The sequence below is a fragment of the Echinococcus granulosus genome, assembly GCF_000524195.1.
Source record: "Echinococcus granulosus chromosome Unknown EG_S00126, whole genome shotgun sequence".
NCBI classification, from domain to species: Eukaryota; Metazoa; Platyhelminthes; class Cestoda; order Cyclophyllidea; family Taeniidae; genus Echinococcus; species Echinococcus granulosus.
Window position 1 is genome coordinate 48,436 of NW_020170506.1, and position 26,486 is coordinate 74,921.

Below are 26,486 nucleotides of genomic sequence, written 5' to 3' on the forward strand. Positions count from 1 at the left end.
GTGCCACGTGTCAGGTGGCATGCATCGAATAGATTGTAAGGCATTCATGCACATTTTCTGCCTCTCTTCTGGGGGAGGTGGATGGTGCGACGCGGAGAGATAGAGGAGGTAGATAAAGGGGAATGGTGAATAGGTGGATCGAGAAGGAGCGGGTTACTGCTCTTAAACATGAAGTGAGTGCACGCGCATTTAAAGTGTACCTGAATGTGATCTTAGCAATCCAGGAGGACATGAGTGAGAGGGTAGTTGCTAGAAGGGAAAGAATAGTCTCTTTTGTGTTTAAACACTTCTTTAACGAAGTCCTTAAAATGTGAATAAAACAAATGGATAGATATAGATTGGATGGACGTATCACACCAACACCCTCTGTTTCGAGCTTAACAAGTCCACGTGTGAACTGTAGCAAAGCACGAGACGCGCCCTAACAAGAGACGACCCTTCGATCTCATGGGTTCCATTGGACATCTCCAAATAACTTGACCCACACTCTTGAACGATGATCCACTAGGAGGTAAAACTCAAGCCTGCCCAATACCTCCCTCCCCCAGCCTACTCTTCAAGCTTTGCCTCAAAGCACCCATCGAAAGTGTAGAAATCGGTTCTTTTAAAGGTATTTGCGACCTCCAGGAACATTTTTGCGACAGGGGCTATCGTGAAGAGGACAATGGTTGGAAATTGTCCAAAGTTGGGCTTTTTCAATCCTTCGGTGGTAGTGAGCCACCACAACTGCAGGCATCCTTTTACTTCGAACTTTTAGAGTTGCCAACCACTCAAGGAAGTAACAAGACATCCCCTTTTAGATCGTTGACGCCAATGAGGCACACCGCTTCTTCTCCGAGATCGTAAAAAGAGGTTATTAGAGATGTAATGGGTAATTATTCCTCCAAGATGGAAGTGCATTCCGTCCGCGCAACAAAAATTCACGTTAAAAAACAAAAATTGCATTGCAAAGCAGCAAGTTAGTTTGATAAAAATCTGTCCTTTTGCATAGGATAATTTAGAAGTAATTTTCGTGTTTATTTACAAACAACAATTTAACCGCTGCCATGGTATTATCTATAAGTCCAAATCAATTCGTATCAGCTAATTTCAATTTTTGTGAGAAGAGACTCTGGAAAATTCCAATTTATGCCATCTAACAAAATGGCAGATAGATTGACTTTTAACGGTGAGTGTGGAAACTTACAAAATCATTGTTTATGCACGCAACACAATATGGGCACTTCTAAGCATCGGTTTACTCCCAAATGACTGTTTGTTTTCTGTGGGGTTAAAATACCGCCGGCACTCTTTGCTAGGAATTGTCAACTATCTAAAGTCTCAACAACAGAGATGGTTAAGATCAATATACTCGATACATCAAGCCACGACAATAAAGTATTTACTTGGAAACTCAATCCTCCCTCAGATACAGTCTGGACTGGTGAATCTGCCAGTGAAAAAAGGGCTAATCTTGACGCTAATAACGACAACTCCAGATTCCACAACACGACCCGCAAAAATGCCGCGCAAATGGTGCTGTACTTCAGAATGTCTACCGTCTACTGCTTGCGCACAGTCGTACGCGCTTTAAATCGCCTCCTTCGTAACCCACTTCTGTTTACCTAGGTCTACCAAAACCGGCGCTGCTTGATATGTGGCTCTTTTATCCAACGCCTTAGTACAATATTGTCCGCCTTGGGCCACACTCAAGCTTCTCACGTGAATGGTAGACTTATAGAGCGGATAATTAACTTCCTCACAGCGTTCAAGTTGCGGGGGGTTGTGGAAGTCTACAGGATCGGACGCACAGCCAAAACAGTATCTGCGGTCCTTTGTCTTTTGGGGTCTTCGCTCCTCCCTCCATGATACTACCCTCTATCGGCAGCGTAGCTCCGCTCTGTGGAAACTAGACGCTACCACTGAAAATTCTCAGACAAAATGCTTTCCCTATTTAAATCCAGCTCCTATTCAGATTTTTATTTTCAAGTTTGACCTTAGTGCCTACCAGGACAGTCCACCTCTTAGGAAAATCAGTTCTTCAAACTGGAGAGGGACCACTTTTTTGTCATTTTATCCCAGATCACCCCTATTGGCCGATATGCCAATGCAGGCGAAGGGCTGGGTTCTCCTCAAAGGTGTGAAAAAATTCCGAAGTTCTTAATACTTGTGCAATATTTCCTGCATCACAAATGCACCCGAAAAAAAAAGCATGCGTATTACTCACCCACTATGTGTATCATTGCCATTCACCTCAGCCTGAGAAAGTGCTTCGGCGGCCACCTCCATCCAAGTGCAGTCATTACGTCCGAATTCTAGGTAAATACCTTCTCCAATATTCACCTTTCTTGGTGATTAATTCAATCCGTATTGCATGAAAATTACTGAGTGAGTCTTTTGCTAGGGCTTGACAGACCCCACGTGTGCCTTACTCTCGAGATTCAAAAACCTGTATCGACCAACCCTTCTCTGCCATGATTCCACACCTTTACCTTGCTCTAGAGCTCGCTAACCTCCAAGTTTTGATGAACTACCCTTCCACACCTCTGCGTAAATTCAGTGATTTTCGAAAAGCATCAACAATGTGCGGACTTTAAAGTGTTAGTTTCTCTAATTACTCCTTCGTATAAAGCACAAAAACCTGAAACATCACTTGCCAAAGCTTTAAAATTGAATGCAGGAGACAGAGATCACGTAAAAACAGTCATCAGCTATCACAATGCCCAGAACCGCCAAGATAAACCGTCTACTCATGTTAAGTGAGTAGCAAAGCTAAAGAATAGGTTACAATGAAAGCCGTAAATGCCAGTTGTGATGATGCGATTGGACAACGCTGCAGTGACTAATCGTCACCCCACATTGCCCTCCGGTTCTGCTCTTTTCGCTCGCGTCTCTCTAAAGCCGGAAAAATGGAATGGTAAGATATAGGGTTGACGACGCCACGGAATGGGTCAATCGGCCTCTGGAATGCATTTTGATGGGGCCTGTGATGCTTAAGGCCCGCAGCTCGGAAAGTTCAACATAGGCATAGTTATTGCAGAGTAAAGAGCAAAGAATGTAGCTCTCCTACGGAAGTTTCACGTTGTTTTATCTTTTAAATGAAGGTCCACAACCGCTCAAAATATCTTATCTTAACCAGTAAAGAAGGGATAGTACGATTCAAGTTTTTTGGCGTTATCTACTCAGTGCGAGAAGAGGGACTAGTAGTAGTAGCCTGGAATTATTTAAAAGAGTGAATAATAAGCCATGGCTTTAGCCAAACCGCAGTAGTAACAGGAAACAGACAGACATGAGGAGAGAAATCTTTAGCCTTGGAGGTAAATTATTAGAGCCAAAGTTTGATGACACATACGGATAGTTAACCATGTAAAAAACTCATATATGGCGGAGGTTAACGGTTTCCACATAGAATAATCACAAATGGAAGATTGTTTAGTGATATTGCAAAGCCCCTCTTGCCCAACAGGCGATATGGAGCGGCATGAGGAGCCTTTTCCGTGAGTGGAACAGGGAGGAAAAAACCTTTCCAACTGGATTCAACGTGAAGGTGAAATTATTAGCTCATCATTAAATTGGCTTGGAGATCACAAAATCGCATGATATGCGTGGAGGGCCAGCTCATCCCCCTTGGCCCACACAGGAGACAAGGAGCAACCTCTGATGGACCATGGTAACAAAAGGGGGAGATTGGCGGAATCACACCACAAGGGCCATCAAAACACGAATCACCTAACCATTTGTTGTGCGTGTTGTGTAATCACCAAACCAGAGTTTGGCCCTATCCACCTACTCCCTATCCAGGGTAAAAACAATAAATGCGGCAGTTGGCAAGATCTCTGAAACCGTTTACAGAAGCCTAATGAAATATGAAAAGATGAAACCCCAAGTGTAGTAGAAGCAGTTTAACGCAGCGGAAACACTATACAGTGTATTCTTTGAATCTGAAAACAACTAAAGTCTACATGATTGACCAATGAAATAACAACAGGTGAATAACCACGGAAATATTCTAAATCGCATATAGGCGAGCGACAAGAGCATAAAAGGACTTTATCCTCTGGCGCCACTTACCTTTGGCCTCCTTTTGAGCTTGATGAATGACAAGAGAAGTCTTAGGTCGCGGCAGCCCCAGATGAGATGAGATGATTCGATTGGCAACACTGCTATCATGCGGTGGCCGTTTCTTATAGGGCATTGCCCAATCTCCTGGAGACTTGGCAATCTTCCATTTCGAAGCCAAGGATGCCTCTTCTACAGGGCGAGCCTATCGATAAAATAAAGGAAACAGTTAACTTATCACATCAAGTAAAGGAACGAAATTTGGCTATGAACTTAAAAACCTTGATAAGAACTCCATTGATATGTCGTAGGGCCTGCTCAGCAGTGAGAGAAGAGGAGAAGACGGCGAGACAATGAGTGTCGTCCACCCACTTAAGGGTAAAGCCACTCTCGTGAAAGGGGCGCAACACAGTTTCAAGGGTCATGCTCTCAAGGTCGGCTGGGAAGTCATAGAGTTCGATTATGTGGCGCAGTTTATCATAGTCAAGATCAGGACCCTGGAGATAGTTCGTAGAGGCACCAACGGGAACTTTAACAGCTTCTTTAGGCTTTTCATTAGGAATGAAGAATCCGAGATCTTCGAAATTATCATCGTTAAGGGTGAGGTGTTGAAGGGAATCAAGAACGGCATTAGGAGATGGTTTTCTGTGGTCCTCAGCGTTTGTTTGGAGACGAGAAGACAAAGCGCACTCCTTTTGCTGTGGCACACGAGAATTCCGAAGACTTGGAGGAACGTAAATTTGAAGAGAAGGTCGTCTCGAACCGCGAGGAACGGTTTTAGTCGCCATTTCCCTTGCTGGAATTTAAGAATGATGTTGCATTAATCATAATGAACTGTGAAGCGTATATGACAGCTTGAAGGCAAAAATACAATAAAGACTGCCTTGGAATCAAACAAACCTTTCTCCCGACAGACGACAGCAGCTTGACCTAAATACTAGGGAAGCAATCAAATCCGACCGAGGCGCACTACATAGCACCTTATGCTACGCGCGCTTTCTGAGCATGCACATAAATAAAAAATTAGTAGAGACTAATTACATCATTAAATAATTTTTAAAATTATTTATGAAAAAAAACAAGTGGCTTTGCAAGGTTTTGTTTGAGACGTTAGTTTTGGCCGTCATAACTATGAACAGGTTTGGGCCTGTCTGGTCACGTTTTGCGTTTCGTTGTGCTGCACCGTGCCCTAAGGTCTGCACATCCAGAGTTGGTTTTTTTCACAGTCACCGTCCTTTATCCTCGGTTTCGGATGCAATAATAGATCCGAAAAAGAATTCAATTTCTGCAGATGTAAACATCGTTAATTATAGCCTCGCTGGTGCCTACATTGTCTCTTATAACGAATATGGGTTTATGCTTAGCAATGGGACGGCTATCCATGGTCCTATGGTTTCGTTTCCACAAAGTGCATTCTCTTGGAGGGTAAAGTTATTTTTGGCCTTTTGGCCACTAATTCTCACTAGATCAATTCGGCGAACGATATTAACGAGGATTCCCTTTCTTTGTTTAGAATTTTGTGCCCCGAATTAGGTATGCTTTTGGATGAAAAATCCTATCCCCTTGTAATTGCTATTTTAGAGGTCCTGGTTATTGGTAAAGGTGCTGCTAGTGAGAAAATCAATCAACGTGAAATAATAAACATGTGTTGGAAGTACAACCTGGGCGTTGAAGTCTTGTCAACTGTGGGTTTTTTCTTCTAATTTCTGTCTTATTATGAACCTTGTACTTAGCCTTGATTTTGATTTCTAGCCACTCGCCGTGGGCACCTTTAACTTTCTCAATTTCGAAGGTCGTTACGTTGCGGCCGCCCTCATCCCTCCGAACCGCATCGATGTGTACGACGATCGTCGACAGCTCAAACAGCTGGAAACGGCTCGAGATATTCGTCTTTCTATTGAAGAGAAACCAAAAATAAAAAGACTCCCAACACCAGAAGCTCCTGCCTTTTTGAAGCGACTCGTACATCCATCAGATAAAGACAAACAGTGATATTTATCTATGTATCCTGTAGTTGTCTTGTTCACTCGTGTCTTGTACAGTCGTTTTAATTCTAACTATATGTGACTGCAGTAGTGTTATATCTTTTCCCGTCTTAGCTTTATTCTTTGCTTTGCTCCGTCTTAGCATCGATTCTTACCTCCTTGGGCGGTTTCTGTATTATGCAACTCAGATCCACTATTCTAAAGTAATTAGGAAAATCAACGCCATCGCTAACCATGCTACACCGAGTCATGGCAATTGCGTCACGCAGGGGTCACCAACGCTGCGTGTTCTTCTCCACCGCCGCTGAAACCCCGACGGCAAGTCAGAAGGAACTGGACGATGAGAGGTTGATTCTGCCTTCCTTGAAAAAATTGGTTAACCACAGCAAGGTTGCCATGCAAATGCCCGATATGACGCGTAAATACGCCGTGTCAGATGCCCCTCTCATTCCCAGCTACTTTCTTGGGAAGCTACAATTGGTATGGTTTTGTCAGTCGTAATACTTACCCTGATGATTTGATCAATCAAGTAGTATACTTGTTGCTGTTACTCGAATCTATTTTTCGTCAAAAATTTCGAAGTTCATGGCCTTTTCGGGAGAAGAAAGAAGGGGAGTAGTATGTTGGTCATCTGAAACAATACTCCTGGGTAATTTAGACATGATTATTGCCGTCAAAGTACTGCAGATAGAGAATGTGGCGTCCCTCTTGTATGTTTGGAATGCTGAGCCAGCTTTTCTTCCCTAAATCGGAGTCAACAGGTTCTGCCATTCATTAAGCGATGTGGTCATTGAAATGAAGGTTGTCCACAACGATATCAGTGACCTAGACCACTCCTTAATAGCTTGATTTTCTGTACCCTTTTCCTGCTTGATTCCACCGCGTAAGCGAGCAAGTTCTTGGCTTGTTTACGATTTCACTTCCTGTTATTTGGATTGTATTGTTTTTCGTACCACTTCCTCGCTCATCTTTCCATTCCATTTATCTTCAGGAACTTCTAGAATACCCCGAATTGCCGACAAAGGAGGAGGTGATCCAAATCAACAACCTGTTCACTACGGTGGAGGACTGGGTGACTAAAGGTGTGATTAACAAGTTCACATTCATTGTCATTAATTTTTGACCTCTTTATTTCTTTACTTGAATCTGCCACCGAACTCCAGTTAAAACTTCTCCATTTGCCCTGTCTTACTCTCTAGTTGACAGCAAATCAATTGACGAGAAGGGTGCAATTCCAGAGGAGGTGCTGCGCGATTGCAAAATCATGGGTCTTTTTGGTCAACGAGTGAATCCATGTTATGGAGGACTGGATATGACCCCACTTGAGTCTGTTCTCGTTGCTGAAGCGATGGGCTATGATCCTTCACTCTTTGCCACTGTTACGGTACACGAAGCTCTTGGCTTGAAGGTGCGTTTCCTTGCTTTTTTCTGTGCTTTGGGGGAGTTAAGCAGCAATCGCTTTGGCGCTGTTAATGCCCATAAACCCCATGGCTTGAAGGCCTATTTCGGATTGCCTTTTCTGCTCTCCCGTACAGCTGGTTCTCATGAGCTGCCTGAGAAGAGACATAGGGCAGTCCTCACGATTGGGAATTTGTTAATATGCCTGGACATTTTCAACACCTTATTGTGGGGATCTTTCTCTACTCCAAAGGCCCCGAATGACAGTTATGAAGGCGATACTTCCACATTGAACTCAAAGAAATAGTCATACGTCAGTATTGCTCTTCATAGTGGTACATCGGAGTCCTCGCGTCTCGTTTGATTGCCTCAGATTCCCTGTATTTCTTGAGTAGCCGTATACTGAAGGTCTGTTTAGTTCTCTAGGGTCTTCAACTCGTGGGCACCGAGGCACAGAAGGAAAAATACCTTCCGGCTCTTGCCTCAGGTGAAAAGATTGCGGCATTCTGTTTGACTGAGGTCTCCAGGTTCGTGGCTTATGTTTGCTATTAGCACAGCTCTTAAATTACTGTCTATTTAACTTTTATGTGTTAAGCGACTTGACATTGTAATGGTGTCATCCTGTTTGTATACTACTTATTTCGATGTAAGCACTGTTGTCAGCACATTTGCCATGTTCTAGATTTGATATATTTTTGCTTGTTTGTCTAATTTCGTGACTCGTTTTTTTCTGAAGTTCATTTGCTTAACACTTTTTGCTTATTTTTTCGCCCCACACGCTACTTATTTTGCCATTGGTACTCTTGCATTCTGTTAGGAAGCGATGTGCCATTGGAGGGGTTTGACAAATTTTCCCCTTAGCGTTCATCAACACTTTTATGTGGCAACTAAACTAGATTACAAAGCTTGTGTAATAAAAGTCAAATAACCAGGAAATGCTTAAACTGCTTTGCTCAACTCTCATGTCTCCCGGTTTTGGTCTCAGCGGAGCCACATCAACACAATCCCAGGCTCGAGCCATTCTCAGTCCAGACAGCAGGCACTACATCCTTAACGGTCGCAAGGCCTGGGTTGTCAACGGCTCACGTGCAGATGTCTTCACTGTCTTTGCACTCACCTCCATTCCCAACGAAAAGGTTTGCGACTTTTGCTTCCTTTTGTCATTATACTTCGTGCTTGAATAGTACTGGTTCTCCACAATCTCCGTTGAATGCGAATACCCCTCGTGCCTTGTTTCACCTCCTTGACTCCTGCTGTTACCTTCATGTAGGGAGAAAACGAGGATAGGCTTTCCGCCTTTTTAGTGGAACGTGGTTTCGAAGGGACCATTGAGGCCCAGCCGCCGCTAGAGAGGATTGGGCTTAGGGGGCTCGATCGTAAGTTCATTCTTCCCTTATCTTTCTATCCATCCATCTATCTATCTACTTACCTTCTTCTGTCTTGCAGTCGTTGATGTGACCTTCAAGGATGTTCGAGTACCGGTGGAGAATGTTCTGGGGGCTTTGGGCTCCGGTACCGAGGTGAGTTTCTTACCTAACAAGAGCCTTTTTCTACCTTGACAAGACGTGCTAGGTAATGAGGTCTAAAGTTACCGCTCTCTTCGAATCGCTTGTTTCCCCTTTCCAATGGTTTTGACCAAATCCTGGGAGCAATTTCCTCAAATGTCTTTCTGTTTTGAACTGCACTCTCGATGCTCCCATGTTCACTCTTCTGCATCGCGAATCCCCCTTTTTGGATGGATTCGTCTTCTGCTGGCACCAATGTGGTGAGCATCTTGTTCCCTCAAGGAGTTACAAGGTGTGCCAGTTTGGTACCGTCGTAGTGTCCAAATGGAGGGATTTAAATAAATCAAGCGCCATTAAAATGAACATCCACTGTATCTGACAACTGTTTTCAGTGTAACAATCCGGTGTATTGTTGCCGTTTACCTCTATCACGAAGAGGGAAAAGAAGAGAGCCTATTCAAGCTCCGATATTGGGATGGGAGGGGCATTTAGGGCTTTGGTAATTTTGCTGTCTGCTCCACTGTATCTTTCTTTTTGATCATGATGGTTAACTTTGTTTCGCTCCATTTCACTCCCAGCTCTCCGGACGAATCGCTTGCAGTGAGCGCTACCTGGTGGGCGGTCTATGTGTGGGTCTCTGTCGCAACGTCCTGGACGCTCTTACGGAGCATTGCAGCATGCGTCACCAATTTGGGCGTCCTCTCAGCCATTTTGGTGTAGTGCAGCGTCGGTTAGCCCACGCTGCCGCCCAACTCTATGCGATGGAGTCGGTCACCTACCTTGTGGCCGGTTTTCTGACTTCACGACCGCAGCGCGATTTGGCGATTGAGTCGTCGGCAGTTAAGGTTGATTGGTTCATCCACTTTCATGTTTGATTATTCCGTCTGCCTAACTCCCTCTATTTGTTTATCTCCATTCGTCGCCAACCTATTAATCAAGATGGTGCATATCACGTCCATGTTGGGTGATTTCCTCGCAATCTGGATATTCTCTGAGGACCACCCTCCACTGTGGGTGACTCTTCTGCACACATGTGATTAACTTGTGCTTGATGTTGACCCACTTATGCTACTATTTAATCGTAACAGCAGAGATTAGTTAATTATTCTGTTATGAAAGTGGTGGGTCTGCCTGTCTGCGCCTTGTCTTCACAAACATACACAAGCCTTGCGTGTTATTCCCCATTCCCGCTACTTATTGATCCAGATAGTAAGTTCCAGCTTCATGATGCGTAGCTTGTCAATTGAAATGGCTGTTCTATCCATGCGTCTTCTGTCAACTGTTGATCATAATAGCGAGCCTTAACTCCGTATTGAGTCGCCCATTGCTGCGATTACTGCTTGGTCCGTTTGTTAGGCTTTGCCCAAGACACTCGAGTTCTGCATTTCATATCTCAGTCGATCAGAACGGAGTCACCGTCTTCTGTAGGAATTGGGTAATCTGTCACTGGGGTTTGACCTCTGCCAAACACACTCAAATCCTTTTAATTATTATCCATCTATCTGTCCAACCACCCGTGAAGTTTTCTTACCTGTACGATCCGCTTTAATCAGGTCTAATCGTTCTGCCGCTACTTTATCCTTATTCCGCGATAAAAGTGTCGTTCGGTTTTGGCTGAAGCCTTCCAAATCGCTGGAAGTCGGGAAGGCGACTCCTTTCTCCTTCTGTGTGTATGTGTGTATGTGTGTTCTTGTTCCGTGGACACACCCTTGTCAATGAAAAATTTTACTATTACAGCTCTTTGCAACTGAAACGACTCTTACCCTGTTGAATGACTGTGTTGCGTTGGCAGGAGCACTGGGTTTTACCAAACAACTGCCATTGGAACGATACCTGCGTGATTCAAGGGTACTTACCTCCTTCATGGTAAGTCCTATTACCTCAGTAATCCCTAGGAGTTCGTTTGTCGATGCCTTCCTTATGCAGTAAGCACCTTGATTGAAAGCGAAGTTTTGAGTGGGGAGTTATCGGTGTGGTTTTCTTGGGCATGCTTTAGGGTGTGAACGACCTGCTTCGCATCTACATTGCCTCCACTAGTCTCTCCAAGGTTGGGAAGGAGTTACGTCACTTTGTGGAGTGCGCACGCAGTCCCTCACAGCATATGTGGTACATGTTGCGCGAGGCTTGGCGCAAGGATTGGCGTACGGCAATGCTGACTCGCCGCTGGGGCATGTCACCCGCTATCGTTACTGCAGCAACAATGGAGACAGAGCGAGGCATACGAGCCTCGATGCGTGTTGGTGACCATCTCCATCCCAACCTTCAAGCTCTGGGCGATCGTCTGGCGCGTCTAGTGGTGCAGGCATACGAGTTGACCAGACAGGTTTTTATTCTCCATGCTAATGTCAGTTTATATTGCCGGTGTCTGCCCTTTCTGCCTCCGTGGCCTTGTGTATTAATGTTTTCTTCAACTATTTAGACAGTGAATGAAGACCAATTCTCTCTGTGGCTGCTCTCAGATCTAGCGGTGGGACTGTTTACAGCGACTGCGGTTTTGAGTAGAGCATCAAGAGCAAAGAGTATTGGAGTGAGATATCACAATAACGAGGTGAGAGTCTCGGTGTTGACCCAACTGAGATGTCAGTCGAATTCGACTTGTAAACGATTTCCTCCCTCAGATGGGACACACCCTTATTGAACTTGAGGCTTTTGAGTGTATCCGCTCATTTGTATTTCAAACGTCTACTTTGTAGCTGGAATTGGCCGAACTCTTCACTTTGGAGACACTGGACCGTCTACAAGGCGAGCTGTCTAGCTTCAAACAGAAGGCCAATCTACGCAAACGCATTGCCAGTGTGATGGTGAAAGAGAGCGGCTACGCGTCGGCCAGCCCTCTCAGTCGTGTTTGGTAGCTTTGCTTGAGAAAACCCACTTTTACCACTGCTAGTATCTCCATTGTAGCATCCTATTTTTAACCATGAATCTTTGTTATTCGATTGACACATTCTCGCTTGATTCATGGGAAACTTGGGCAGCTGGAAGACTGGATGTGCAATGACATTGATACATGTTGTTGTTTTGACATCGCTACATTGAGTTTTTCTCCTCTTTCGAATAGCCAATCCTGTTATGTTTGACTGGTGCAGTCTTGCTTGAACGCCAATTAAGTTTAGGTGCGTCGGATACCGAATCTCGACCCCCTTGCATGGGATTATAGCGATGTTGGGTTTGTGGTTAACTCCGTTAATCCCTTTATCACAATTTGACTTATGTGGGCCTCGGTCGAAGGTGATTGGTCAATTTGTGTTGGGGGATGGGAGGGCCCACTTCCTAGTCGTGGACACCGTTAATCTTCTTGAGTCCTCTTCGCCGTTTACCTTCAATAATCATTGGTTCTCTTATCTTTTAAAGCTGTCGGTTTTTTGTTCGCCGGTTTAAATTAAGGAAAAGCTGCTTTGATTTGCCTGACGTTAGACGCCTAATATTACTGATGAGCAAAGGTGGTAAACATCTGACCTTCGATTCGTGTTTGGTGTCGTTTTTGTTGATGCTAGTGTGATGTTGAAGGCAAGCGGCAGCGTCGCGGCCGGTTCTCGTCGTGAACTTTGTTTATCTGGCGTGATTTTATCGGTGCGAGCGTGTTTTTCTCGTGGAGTTCCCGTTAGTGGAATGATGTGTCCTCTGAGAGATGAGTTTATCAGCTAGCACCCATTGGCACCACCGCCGGAATCGCAGTTCGATAATCCTATCGGATAAAAACCTCATCATTTTTAAGCTGGAATCGGTTCGTGTAAGCATGCCGCAAGTATTATGGTAAAAAAGGCGCAGGAAGACGACAAGAGAGGGAATCGAGATGGCAACCCTTCCTTGAGTTGCAGACATCCTCACCGTGCATAAGATTTTCAACTTAATTTTCATCTAATTTTGGCGACCTTGTTTAGAAACAATTAGTGTGTTGGTGGTTCGCCTTTAGAGCTTCTATTTGAGCTGTAGCAATTATAAGACAGGCTGGTATAAAAGAGTCGGGGGCTACAGTTTTGACTAAAAAAACATAGAAATTGAATAGTGAGAGAGGGAGTTAGTGCGAATGATTAGGTGTGCAGTGTTAGTGTAGCGTTCTGGGACTCCCTGAAGACGAAAGAAGACACAATACTCGGGCAGAATATATATATGTTCAGCACGGAGAAGGTGTCTGGGGTAGTGGCATGGCCCAAAAGGCCAGCCCACCCAGCGAAGTGCAAGGGGGCTAATTCGAAGCACGAAAGTGGCGCCTCACCAGAACCGAGGCATAAACCACCATCGTATTACATTAGCTTAAGCAAGTCTAAGTCTGGCAAGATTACTTCTACTCCTCCCTGAGCCATTTCTACTGAAAATTGATTTCCTTTATAAAGCCACTCGGATATGTTTTTGCTGGATCCAGCAAAAGTTTTCGCTTAGAAACTACAATATATGACATGTTTGGATAACATACTTGCAACTGAAGCAATTATGCAATCTGTACTTTAAGAAACAGCAAATGCATGGTAGTTAGCGTTCATTTTCTTTCAAGATAGCTGAATTATAATATTGATGATTCGATTACTGTCTGTTTTAAGTGTAATTGCCTTCCCTTGTTATGGTGCCTAAATTTTTAAGCAATTTGGTTTAAATGCACTACGTCATTTACCCCCTAAAGAAATTACTGGTTGATGCCATACGTTCTTTTTACTGGTTTACTGCATTTTCGTGGACGTTGCTCGTCTTGCGGCAGCGTCGGTGCGCTTCGCATTGGCTTGCTAGAGGGGATCACACTGCTTTAATCACTCGACTCAGTTCGGAGGCGCTGACCTCGGATTGTCTGTATTCTTCTCTTTTGTCTTTCTTTCATCAGCTCCCATTGTCTCTCCTGATATTTTGCCTATTTACTATGGGCAAGGGTAAAGTCATCGAAGATAAGCCGCGGTATCAAAAGTCAAATAGCTCCAATGGTGTACCAAAAAATTTTGTCCCAGCCCCGAATAACAAAAACGTTGCACAGTTGGCACCTGGAAAGTCACGGATTCGCAGACCGCACCGCAAAACTCGCGTTGGATTGTTCGGTGACTTTGGTTCAGAACTCTACCGAAGACTTATTATGGGTGCTTCTGTAATCATCTTTATTGCTGTTTTGCTCCATTTTGGTGTAGAGTACAGCCAGAATATGAGGCGGCGGCGCCAAGTCTACACCCCAATCAATTTGCCCAAAATGATAGGTCCAGATGAAGTTGGGCCGGAACACTCACCAGAACTGTTTTGGGGGACGTACAGACCTGGCATCTTCTTCGGGATGTCTCACCGAAGTCCCCATTCAATGCTTTTTGGTTTGGCTTGGGTGACGTCTGATGGTAAATCAGTGCAGTTTCGACACCGGTGTACGAATGAAGGTGATATAAAGAGGTTAGCGATTAGCAGCTATTTATTCCAAGTCTCTGTAGTCTGCTTTTATTATTGATATGTTTGAATTTGTTGGCCGTTACAATAAACCTGTTGTACTACGAGGTTTTACTCTCGTTTGATTCGGGATTTCCTTACCACTTCAGCTATAACTGGATTGAACATGATGGACGAAACTACGGTATCGAACAAATCATTGCTGGCAATCACAATATCACCGTGGCGTTTGTTAAGCGTCCGGCCACTCCCAATGGTGGTGATTGGTCTGTTCGAATATCCGTTTCTTCAGTTAATGACGTAAGCATTCTTCAATGGAAGGCTATTTGTTGCCCCTCTATACTATACTTTGATTGGCGAATTTGCACTCGTGACTGTGTCTTGAGCTCTTGCGTGGCCGTTTGAATTAACGTCTCTGTGTAAAAGTGTCAAGTGGCGCGGTTAATGTTGATGACTAGTAGGCTCTGATAACTTTTTCACCCATCTCCATTGTCATCTCAACCTTCCTACGCACCCTGTAGCATTAACAATCTCCAATGTAGCATTCCCACATTGTTCCTACTTATCAGAAGGGGCGAGGCAAAGCCGTGCGTGGGTTTAGAAGAACGAACTGCTGCAATGTCATGAAAACTCCTTTTCTCGCCTAGTTGCTTGCGGCACCTTCAATCTCATTTCTCTTCTACGCCTACTTGCCCGATTCAACACGGGGACGAATTCAATCGTACACAAACGGGAATGAATTGAAGCGTTTAAGAGGTGGGTTCAGTATGTCTTTGGCTTTTGAGAGGCTCTAGGCCTTCTAGTGTTCCTTACATTTGTTTTACTGATAATTTAATTTAATGTATTCTACAAGAGTAGATCCATTCTGTTTGAGTCCCATTAGTATCATTTTCAGACTAATGCTGTGTACTGCTGCCTTCTCCTCTTATTCTCGTAGTAATTCGCCTAAATATATCATTGAAGGTGTATGTTTGTGTGTGTTTGGGCGGTCAGTCAAGTTGAAGCAATTCTGACATATTCAAGCATTTGCTAAAGTATCACCATCGAATGGCTGACTTGATTCCTTCATTCGATCAAGAGGTAATGGCGGTTTTACCCTTATTTGAGTGCAACACATCCAAAAGGTCTTGTCAATTTTGCTTTGTATAAAAGCAGTAAAGAGCGTTACTCACGATTTCTACCCTGGTTTAAAATTTAGGAAATGATTAATTGATCCACTTTTTACTGGAACGCATTTCTTTCTGCTCTGAAAGCGTCTTTAAGTTTATTTGAAAAAAATTTTGTCTTTTTAATAGCTTCGTTTTGTTATGATAATGCAGGTATTGCCTCAATAGTTTTCCAGGTAGTTCATCACTTATGTCTGTCCAACTCTGTCACATCTGCTGTCTTGCTTTGCTCCATAAGTCGTGTCAGTGACATGCTTCTCGTTAGTTTCGTGTGATATTAAAACTGCAGCAGATGACCTTCGCATGTGATTACTGTGGCAACGTCGGCATGGGGGGCAAACCAATTAAAGGTTCTTTGCAACATTTTCCAGAATGCGTCTCGATCATGAGGCCTTTCTTAAAGATTGTCACGTTTCCTCTTCTACCACATACATAGGGACCAGCTCTTTCCGTTTGCTAGTAAAGAATTTGCTTTAGCTAACGCCATCTACTCGCTCACTTCATTCATCCACTTCGTCCCCCATTCGTTAGATTTTCAAAAGTCGGCTTTTTACGGATCGAAAATGCATCCAAATGGGTAGTCTAAAATGGAAGCAGCAGTGAACGGCTTAAATGGGCAAGGCACTTTGCGCCAGGTAGAGTAGTTTTGCTAAAGATTAAAGTAGGTGTACCGCGTTGATTGCAAAGTGTAACTTTGTGCTGTTACTCGTGTCACTCTCTACTTGCATCGTGTTAAGGTTTCACTCAAGAATTGGGCGCCTTCCAAGTGAATTTTCACACCGCAAAAGGCAGCATCCTGAATCCCACCCACTTGGCTGGCCACTGTCCGCGGGAGGATGCCCTCGTAGCGGCCATATCGAGTGGATTAGTGTTGCGCGAGGATCGTAGTTCAGTTTTCTTCATCGGGGATCAGGTGAACTCTTATTCACCGGAGACGAAAATTTCGGGGATGCCGACCAACCTCTGGGTGACGGAGGTCACCCGCCCTGCTATCCGCGCCATTCGCCGCAACTCTCCTGCTGCTAATGGAGGCGATACCTATTATCGTAATCAAGCACCTCTTGATGTGCTAGAGGTGGAATTCGTCTCGCAGGCCTCCACTTCTTCTGATGCGGTGCCCCTAGTCGGTCTACATTTCAATGAGGCTTTGAATGGGCACTCAAAGCGCTTCCATGAGGCCTTTCTTCGCAAATTTCCGTACGATCCCCTCACTATCAGTGAAAAGCAGGTGGGCCACTTCTACTCTGGTAACATCCTGTTTTCTGGGGTTTATTCCTACAATTTGGCAGAAACTTATGGTTTCAAGTGTGCATGTGAAGTACCGATTTTTTTACTTGACCGCGCACGTTGCACGTCAGTAAAACAGGAAGGAAAATGAGGAGAAAAGCGGTTGAAATCGTACCAGTGAGAGGCTTAGGTGCAGTGCACGGGACATTGTGTTTATTAATCCTGTTAGGTCCTGCCGCCTATAAGGTCAGTAAGGTGAGCATCCGAGTCTGCAGGGTAGCGGCAGTAATGGCAAATAGGTGAGGCAATTTCTCGGACCAATAGCCCGATGAGGATGATTAGAAGATTTGTGAAGCGTACGGTGATGAGATCAGAGAGCGGAAGTGGCCCATCTGCAGCATTCACACCTCACACGATACATATAAATGGTGGTGTAAAAGGGGACTCATACACGGGCACGGTTTAGTAATATGCAATTATGAAGCTATCCTGTGGCTGGATTACGTCCATGCGCGAGAAATCCAGGCGCCTAGGGTGTGTAAGCAGGATGTGAGGGCGGTATCAGCTACGCTCGACCACGTGTGCGTGTGTAAACACAAACAAACCGTATATATGGTGGTGATATGTGGGGAGGGGGGTGGGGCACGACATAGGTAAGAGTATCAAAGTAAAACGTGGCAAGATGAGGACAACAACACTAAATGTGCATTCATTACTGTCAGTAATCTGTGTCGTTCCTATTAGTGGCAGAAATGGACGATTTCTTCCCAGTGTGGGACCTTAGAGGTTCGTGCACTGGGTGGCAATGTAAACAATGCGGCATCTTGCATAGGCTTTGTGGTAGTTGGTGAAAATTGGATGGTTGGGGAGTGACTAAAACCCATTTCTTGTCAGAAGTAAATCAACAAGCAAGAAAAACTCCCCAGAGTGCCTTTGAGGCTGATGCATAACAAACTGATTGACACCCTTTTAAAACAGCTGTCATCTGTTAATGTGCAGTGTTTCATTCTAGCTTTCGATCTGACCTTGAGGGTAGCATGAAATTTGGAGGTTATAGACTTGGCGAAAGCATCAATGACATTATTAAAGACAAATAAAATGCTACTTTCAATGTCAATCTTTCTTACTAAGGATTCCTTTTAAACAGATGAAACTAGCAAGGATATCGCTGAGCAACATGCTTGGTGGAGTAGGGTACTTCTACGGCACCAGCCTGATCAATTCGCCTCTGCTCGAGGCACCGATTTCCCTCCCAAAGCCCAATTCCACTTCCATTCCATCGGTGGAGTACTGGCCCAGCGCCCTCTTCACTGCTACTCCTTCCCGTGACAAATTCCCCCATGGATTCCTCTGGGATGAAGGATTTCACGCTCTTCTGATAGCTCGATGGGACGTAGAATTGGCTCTGCAATCCCTTGGGCACTGGTTGGACCTCCTTAATATGGAGGGGTGGATTCCCCGAGAGCAGATCCTTGGCTGGGATGCTAGAGCAAATGTGCCTCCCGAGTTCATTGTCCAATCTACCACTGTGGCCAATCCGCCGGCGCTGATTCTTGTGGTTGAGGTGAATTGTGCCCATATTCTCATATTACGTAGCGCTTACTCCCCTATTTTGCAAGTATTATACCCACCTGCCATACCGCTCTGAATGTCGTCTAGCACCGTGTTTATGATATCACTTTTCCAATTCACCTCCCATATTTTGATAAGTGGACTTGCTTCCTCCTAACCTCTCCCATTTAGTGAATATTATTTGTTCAATGGCGAAGTTCGTCCCTAACTGACGACTCCCTTTTTATGCAAATAACCTTGAAGCAATGTATTTAGCAGAGGGGATTTTGTGTGTTTATCCAACATTATAAGTAGTCTTATCTGTAAGTGGATTCTACTCTAGCGAATTGTCACAGTCCCTTTTTGGGGCTGACGCCTACTTCTTCACTGTTTTAGTGGACCTTTCTCAATCCCCTGAACTAATGCTGCCTCAGCCTGTATTTCGGCATTCATTATTTCTTCCGGCATGCTCTCTGTCAGATGCTAAATATTTTAGCTAATTTTACTGTTTCTGATGGGGTTAAAAAGGCTTTTTCTATCAGGGTTAAGTACGAGATGCTCTGCTAATTTTAAAGGTTACCGGTTGAAAACCGCGTCTGTTGTGCCGTAAGCAGTCACTGCGGCGGGCTATTTCATAACCCCTTGCTGAATCACCCTTTTTTGGGGCCATTTGAGTTCAGCTTCATCAAAGCTCCTTCGCCATCAATTTGCTAAGGTTGGGGTCATGAAATGTCTCCTTTTAAATCATTTTGGCTTGTTATATTCCTCTACCAGCGGTTGCTTAGACACTCGCCTGGCACCACATTTTCAGCTTTTTAACAGTCGCCGCTTTTCGTGAACCATTCTTAAGCCCGTTGCTGCTGGATAGCAGGAGCAGTGAAACAGGAAACATCCTTGAGGGGGGTACTTTATTATTTTTCTGCTAAGCACACTGGTTGTGATAAGTTTTCTCCCACCCTTCCCCCATTGTGCGATGGAACTTTCCAGACTGGATTTTTCAGTTTGTATAAACGAACAGATAATTCCGACTGCATTTGGCGATCATATCGGAACGTGCTGTTAACTTATCACAAATGCCGCAATCCTCCCTCCACTACAGTACATGTTGGACCAGTTGGAGACGCATATGTCTGTAGAGGAGGCGGCACTATTCGATAAATGGGCACGTATTGCCTTTCCACGTCTTCGCGCCTGGTTCGTTTGGTTCACTACTACTCAAGCCGGTGAGCTGCCCACTGCATTTCGTTGGCGTGGAAGATCTACGCACAATCCCTTTCAGTTGAATCCCCTCACTCTCGCCTCAGGTAGGTGTGACGGTCTACTTTAAAATTTTTTTTTCCCTACATCTCTTCATCCTTTGTCAGACAGTTGTGTCAATTTCTGTGCCCTACACCAGAATTAGCTTTATGCTATTGCGTTTACGTGTAGGGCGCGTAGCATGCATGTGAAGTTTCCTGCAATCCCACGCACATGGAGGTTAGACAAGTTAGTTTGTGTGGAGAAGTTGATAGAGTCAGTCTGTTTGACTGGCTATGAATGCGTGGGACGTTTTCCGGTCACCTGTCTCTCCTCTGGTCCCTTGCTCACCAATACCAGCCAATGTTACCCCTTCTGAGGTTGATCAGGCACACAGGTGGGTTCAAAGGCTAAAAGCAATAAAAATACGTACAGCGGTAGCAACCTTCTACTCACAAGATAAATGGTTAATTTGTATCTCGTGGAGAGGTGATCTTCAAGCTGAAGGCTCCTTTTCTGTCGCTAACGTCTGGCTACGACTTGTTTCTTTCGACTGATAAATTTTTAGCATTGAATTTACCTATGAGACGCTGAGTTGAAATTCTTTTATTCACGGAAAAGTTGGAGCTAGATATGCATGTTTGCCTTAAAGTGTGATATGAGGACTTTGCTCTACTGTGAGAGGGTTCCCCAATTTACTAGTTGCTGTGCATTTCTTGGGGGGTACCATGGGTGGTGATCATCCGTACTGCATCCTCTGTTTTAAGAGGCTGAGGACAAAGAAGGATTTGAGGCTGAATGAAGTTCTTTTGGAAGGTCCTCTGAGGTACCTAGAGCCACTCTTGCCTCTCTAATCCTCCAGGCCTGGATGACTACCCACGTGCCTCTCACCCCACCGCCTCTGAGCGTCACCTCGATCTACGCTGCTGGATGGCAGCGTTTGCGCGCACCCTTTCTCGTCTAGCAGAACACTTTGAAGGGCACTCCTCTGCTTCGTCGTCGTCGAGTGCCGAGGAGTACCGATCCCTAGCAGCGCAGTTGCTCGACCCACGACGACTAGATGAGCTACACTGGGATGAGGCGAACGGCATCTACGCGGACTTTGGTCTCCATACAGATGAAGTGACCCTCGTCAGCCCTCCTGTGACTCATGCGCCTCTACCTGGTCAGCCTATGGTGGGTAGATTAACTTCCACGGGGTTGTTGGGCAGGGTTGAGCTCGTAAAATTAAGGGAGCTGCAGATTCGCTCATCTGACTGTGTGCTTTTAGTGGCTACCCAGCGAACTAGTTGGCTGCGGATGTAAAATGATTTCACGATTACCTGCTTCCTGGTAGGTAAGCAATGTTGGCTTGAACTTTTTTTCCTATCGTCTTCTAATTATCTAGCGGTAGTGGGATGGGTGCGTTGGCAAGATTGAAATGAAAGAAGAATCTATTGATCTCATACCTCATGTGTTTCACTACTTTCATGAGGCGCTTGTGCTCACCAAAGAGGGTTCAACTATCCTCTCACCTAGGCGAATTCACCTCATCTTCGTTAGCTAGTGTTGGTCATTACACCTTCAAGAGGTGTCATCATTTGGAGACTAAATTAAGCTAACAGAAGCTATTAGTTACCTTGATGTGTCCTAGCACACAAGTGGAGTCAAAAATATCGAAGTGTCGTCTACAGTACGAGCGATTTAGACCGTTTCATCCTGTATTCCTTCTGTTTTCCCCATGTAATGGACTGGAACTTGAAGATCACCAGATAATTCTCATAAATGGATTGCTAGTCGGAGGCGGGTGGATAGACATAAAAAGCTCTTTTCCCTCCCACCCATCACAGCCACAGAAGGAGCGCCAAGTGCTAAGAGAGCCACAGGAGCAGTGGGTAGCCTCAAGTCTGGGCTACGTCTCATTCTTCCCCCTCTTCCTGCGGCTCCTCCCACCCGCCTCACCACGCCTGCCAACCCTGCTACAACGTCTCGCCCACCCCGCGCTCTTCTCGCCCCACGGATTGCGCTCTCTTGCGCTCATTTCACCACTCTATAATCGCGCCAACACTCAACACGATCCGCCTTACTGGCGTGGTGCTGTCTGGATCAATATGAACTACCTCGCCATCGAGGCCCTCAAGTAAGCCATCTCTCCCCTTGGTCCCACTTTCCTTGAATTTATCTGTACTCTTCAGTCGTCTTCTTTATTCACTCGATCGGGAAGTTTCGTCTGTCTGTTGATCGGTGCCGATGTGCACACGTTGTTGACAGCCGGTGTGCATGTGGTCTGTACAATAGTTAACCCCGAAGCCAAGACTTGATTATGCCCTCGTTGTCTCCTTCCTCAAGTAGTGCAGGGATGAAGTGTTTACGAGAAGCCGTTGACACACGATAAGCTGAGTTTTGGTGGTTCCCTCGTCTCTGCATCTATCTTTCCTTCCACCTTTGGAAAAGCATCTTTCTCTTACCTCATCAGGAATGATTCGTTAAGTAATAGAGGTGGGGACGCATTTGGTACCTCTTTCCCACGCAAGAGCGAATCGTTCTAATTCTTGTCTGCCCTTCCTCTTTACTTGTATCTTTCACACCAGGTGCCCCTGTCATTGCACGACTTAACGAATGGAGTGAACGAGTTCGGATGTCACTTCCTTCTCTGTAAATAGGTCAACTGAAAACAATTTATGCAGCAACTACCAACATTTGTTCACACAACCTTCTCCACCTTCCATGGCCAAACTAAGCAGTAAAGGAAATTTGTGGGATAGAAGTCTATCAAATCAAACAGAGTGACCATCCAGGTAGCCCTCCATGACACGCCCTAATCGGCTTTGAACCCATTAGCAACCTGAACTGATCTGTCCACACTGAAGCTCTTCCTTTTCATTGAAAATCCTCTGTGGATCTGTTCTCTCACCTGCCTACCCTCGAGCCACACTTAATCTAGATTCTTTGATAAATCGACCCAAAAAAGTAGCTCTGAATGAGATTTCACTTTGCGTTCCACGCTGCAGGTACTACGCGCGACACCCAGAGACACCTGCTCCAGTGGCGGAAAAGGCTGCCAATCTGCAAAAACGCCTCACCGTGGCAATAGTTGACACAGTGCTGGGTGAGCTGAATCGGACTGGTTTCACGTGGGAACGCTACGACGATCAGACAGGTCGAGGGCTGAGCGCACACCCATTCAACGGCTGGACAGCGTTGATCAGTCTGATTATGACTGAGGAGACGACTAGTGACAGTGGGAGGCGGAAAAGTGAAATGAGTTTGAAAGATTGTGTCTCAAGACTGTGATGAATTTTCACCGAACTCTAGTCACTCTCATCTCTAACCGCTTTATATATGTCTCCGCACCTATCCTGTGTTCACTATAAATGTACGTAAGTCAAAAGTGAATAAAAGACTTTTACATCAGCATTTGGGGACGGAGAGGTTACGGGAGCCTATTTTTTGTCCGACTTTTTGTGTTTATGGTGGTGGTGGCCGTGATGCTTCCGATGGGAGTGTTTGTGCTTGTTGCGGGAGGAGGATCTACTTCTCGACCGGGATCTTCTTTTGCTGAAAAAGAAGATTCTGGTAGGTGGTGTCGCGTAGTGTAAAAAAACAACTATAAGGCGGGGAAAAAGGAGGGGAAGGGGACAAACCTTGCTTTTCGCCTCTTCTTCTTCAGGGCTTTTTTAGCGGCAGCTGAAAGGAAACAGTTCCAACGTTAGAGTCGTGCCTGATTCGCCCAGATATTCGATAGTTTGACTAGGACAAAACAAATTAGGTGCTGACGGAAAGGCGGGTGAGGAAGTAAAGAGGTGGTGGCACCCAGGGCACTATCACTGATCGTTAAATCATCCCACAAAGACAAGACTGGGCAATATTTTTCAACCGAAACTGTTCCAATATGCAAACGATGAGAGGCAAAATTGGCAAAGATTAAACAAGTCACATCTGAACGACGTGAATCCAAAAAAGCAGGAGTGACATAGAACTCGAAGTTTTCCCCTTATAAATTCACTAGTCCATGTTGACACCAATAAGACGAAGTAGGCAAGCGAAATGAGTGGCACGGAACAAACCTAACTCGGCCTTCCTTTTCCCAATGGCCTCCTTAAGCATCTCATCGTCGTCCGAGTCTGAACTGGTGCTTTCAATGTCCAAGTCAACATTATTTGTTTCCCCCGAACGCAGATAATTCCGGCATTGAAAAGTTAGGTGACCGGCTGTGCAGACGGAACAAATAAGACAAAGGTGTACTTACAAAATCCGCACTTTTTGCATCCAACGCGGAAGGGTCTTGACGACTGATTAGTAGCTGAACATGACATTAATTCATACTCAACAAAACTCACAATCCATAACAGAAAATATGAGGAGGTGGCGGCTCCAAACCTAAACACTGAGTAACAGGGAATGTAATTCGTTAGTTTGTTCCGCTGCCATTAAATTTTATTGAGCTAAACAAGCATTAGACATTTTTACAGGATCCTTATCTCTTTTTTATTTTGTTAATAATATTAAACTATAAAAAACTTAGATGTTAACTCCTCTTGTTAATTAATTGTGCTTTTAATATATTCATTCTATAGCTTACCCAAATTTTTCTAATTCTTATGATTTACTCCTAGCTGCCCGAACATGACATCTTCACTCGTCTTGGGGGAAGTCTCGGGATGCTACGCTGCTATCGTGAGGTGCTGGATTTGAGTCTTTATAATCGGCGAATTGGGATAATTAGTATTAAACTAGATCAATGCATCATTATTCCCATACATAACGTAGGAATAGGAGACAAATAGTTTCCTTTTCTTGCTTAAATGGTTAGTTCACTGTGCGGACTCTTCAGTCCCTACGGGGTGAGCTTCCACTCAGCAACGCGATCGTGTGGCCAAGTTTGTAGGTTTGTAATCCTTTTGCACACAATAATCTAATTATTTCTACATTTCTCCTTCAACTACTGACCCTCGGATCAAAAAGGTTTATTGGAGAAAGACATCAAATTCTTGTGTGATACAGGTAGGCTTACAGATCGGGAATCGGCAACGCTAGCTAATCCACGAATTTGGTTTAGACCAGTCGTTTCTGACTGTTTTTCACAATAGACTGCTTAAGTCGTTTTACACTCACGGGGTAGAGGGAGGAGAGAGAGATTTAGGGTGTGCACCTTTTACTTATAAGCAGTCAGTTGAGCTGACACGTAAAGGCTTGGTAGTAAGTTCTGCTTCTCCTGCACTCTCACCCTTACTCTCCACTTGAGTGCCAATTTCATTTCTGCTACAACAACCATGCGAAAAAGCGTTCGTTCATGCTACTTGGCAGCACACTCATACACTGTGGTGTCAAGCTGACGCGAAATTGTGTTGCTAAAGTACCTCCATACATGGTCTAATTGAACATGCATTGGGAATTTTTCCGCTCACTTTAACATGGTTGAATTTACCTCCACCATAGAAATAAGACCAAGTCATCAAATGTCATCTCCTTGCGTGTTTTGCCAATTCAGTACCCACAAATGCTATCCAATGACCAACATTTTATTCTTCTCTATGCATCACAACGATAGAGATAGAACACTGTGTGCATAAGAAAGCGCATTACTTAATCTTGTCATTCATTTGCTTTGCAATTCGCATGCCTAATAATCATAATTGCACAAATCAGCTAAATCTTGCATTCAACACATCTTGAAACAAGCATTTTTCTTGAAACGCCAAACGATATGCGTACAGAGTTATTCACATACAGTCTCAAAGATCCTGCAAGCAATGTGGATGCAGCTCACGAAAGTGGAAGATTGGGAGAAGAAATCATTGCGAGAAGAGTAGGATCACTGTAATGGCAAAAAATCGCAGCAAAACTATTCGGGAAATATAGTTAACCTTATACTGTAATCTTAAATGCTTTCGCATTCTTTTCATTAGAAACGGTAGCTTTTTAATCAGAAAATTTTGATATGGGTCTAACTGTTCACAGATGTATATAGATATATGGATATAAATATACATAGAATTAATACGAATATGTTTGAATGTAAATGTAGATGCGTGAGGGCGTTTAGGTATTAATTGTACATTACTAAATGTAAAAAGCATTAAAATATTCTGCTGTTTCATCGTTTTGGTTATAGGATAAGGTACGAGTCGCATTTTAGTTGGTAAGATGAACTATTCCATAATTGTTCACTCTGATTTGTTGTTATTGTTGGATATCGTTAATTTTGATTACGCCAGGATTTCGGCTGGAGAGGCATCATTTGTTCACAAAAGGCGAATTATGATAAATTTTGTGGCTTCAACTGTAAAAATGACATTTTGGACCCTTACTTGGAGCCGAGATTCCTCAAATTTTACAGACGATTGAAAGGGATTCAATGAGGGTCGAAAGACCGAGGACGATGTTTTATACTAGTTTGTAGTTGTCAATCATTAAATGCCTGAAATGTGTGAAAAAACGTCTTCTGCTGCTTTGCTAGACACCATAATTCATTTCTGGTCACTGAATGAGTAGTAACTGGATGGCGTTTTTAAGAGTGTGTTAGATTACGCAGACATTTGTGTTTCCACAACTTGTATTCCCTTTCCGTGTCATGCTCCTCAGTCTATGTTGATAGCCTTCTGACACTTCGGTGTGCTGGCTTTTGTTGACCTACCGTGCCAGTGTAGCACTTGCTGTGAGGCCCAGGACATTACAAGTACTTTGCATAATAGCTTCAAGTATGATAACCAAAAACTCGTCTGGTTGATAGGAAAAGAAGTCAGCTCGCCTTTTGAATCAAATATGGATGGCAAGTGTTATTTATTAATTTGCTTCCACAGTGCAAATTTTTTCGCATGAGCACACGCCTGAATTTTTAGAAAAATACATGCATTTCGAATGATCCTGCACATAATTATTCCGTTGGTTGCTCCTTTACCTCAACATGTTGATAGAGAGACCAATGATACCCTGGCCGTGGCAGTAGCCTAAATTCCACGCCTTATGTAGGCAATGCATATTCTGCCCGAGTATTATGCCTACCTTGTCATTAGAGCAGTCTTGAGCACTACATTGGTGCCAGAAAA

At 44.3% G+C, this 26,486-nt stretch overlaps 4 protein-coding genes across 4 annotated transcripts; 2 read left to right on the top strand and 2 right to left on the bottom strand. All coding sequences in view use genetic code 11, as the record gives it.

The window, feature by feature from the left end:
- Window positions 1-2,821: 2,821 nt before the first annotated feature.
- On the bottom strand, window positions 2,822-4,826 carry EGR_08966 (Growth inhibition and differentiation-related protein 88; the record flags this gene model as incomplete). The annotated part of the gene is made up of 3 exons (XM_024498215.1): window positions 2,822-2,874; window positions 4,051-4,243; window positions 4,320-4,826. The coding sequence occupies 3 exons, from the start codon at window positions 4,824-4,826 to the stop codon at window positions 2,822-2,824; spliced, it is 753 nt and encodes a 250-aa protein (XP_024347357.1).
- A 747-nt stretch (window positions 4,827-5,573) lies between these two features.
- On the top strand, window positions 5,574-11,778 carry EGR_08967 (Acyl-CoA dehydrogenase family member 9; the record flags this gene model as incomplete). Its single annotated transcript, XM_024498216.1, has 14 exons — window positions 5,574-5,723; window positions 5,791-6,026; window positions 6,293-6,503; window positions 7,015-7,105; window positions 7,223-7,431; window positions 7,848-7,948; window positions 8,407-8,557; window positions 8,692-8,797; window positions 8,868-8,941; window positions 9,505-9,771; window positions 10,664-10,792; window positions 10,923-11,270; window positions 11,346-11,474; window positions 11,620-11,778. 14 exons carry the CDS (start codon window positions 5,574-5,576, stop codon window positions 11,776-11,778), a joined length of 2,361 nt encoding a protein of 786 aa, XP_024347358.1.
- Window positions 11,779-13,775: 1,997 nt separating this feature from the next.
- On the top strand, window positions 13,776-22,731 carry EGR_08968 (Mannosyl-oligosaccharide glucosidase; the record flags this gene model as incomplete). Its single annotated transcript, XM_024498217.1, has 9 exons — window positions 13,776-14,284; window positions 14,428-14,578; window positions 14,926-15,034; window positions 16,182-16,672; window positions 17,819-18,235; window positions 19,322-19,526; window positions 20,321-20,634; window positions 21,288-21,577; window positions 22,449-22,731. The coding sequence occupies 9 exons, from the start codon at window positions 13,776-13,778 to the stop codon at window positions 22,729-22,731; spliced, it is 2,769 nt and encodes a 922-aa protein (XP_024347359.1).
- Window positions 22,732-22,880: 149 nt separating this feature from the next.
- On the bottom strand, window positions 22,881-23,753 carry EGR_08969 (hypothetical protein; the record flags this gene model as incomplete). The annotated part of the gene is made up of 4 exons (XM_024498218.1): window positions 22,881-22,995; window positions 23,082-23,124; window positions 23,505-23,648; window positions 23,687-23,753. 4 exons carry the CDS (start codon window positions 23,751-23,753, stop codon window positions 22,881-22,883), a joined length of 369 nt encoding a protein of 122 aa, XP_024347360.1.
- Window positions 23,754-26,486: the final 2,733 nt, after the last annotated feature.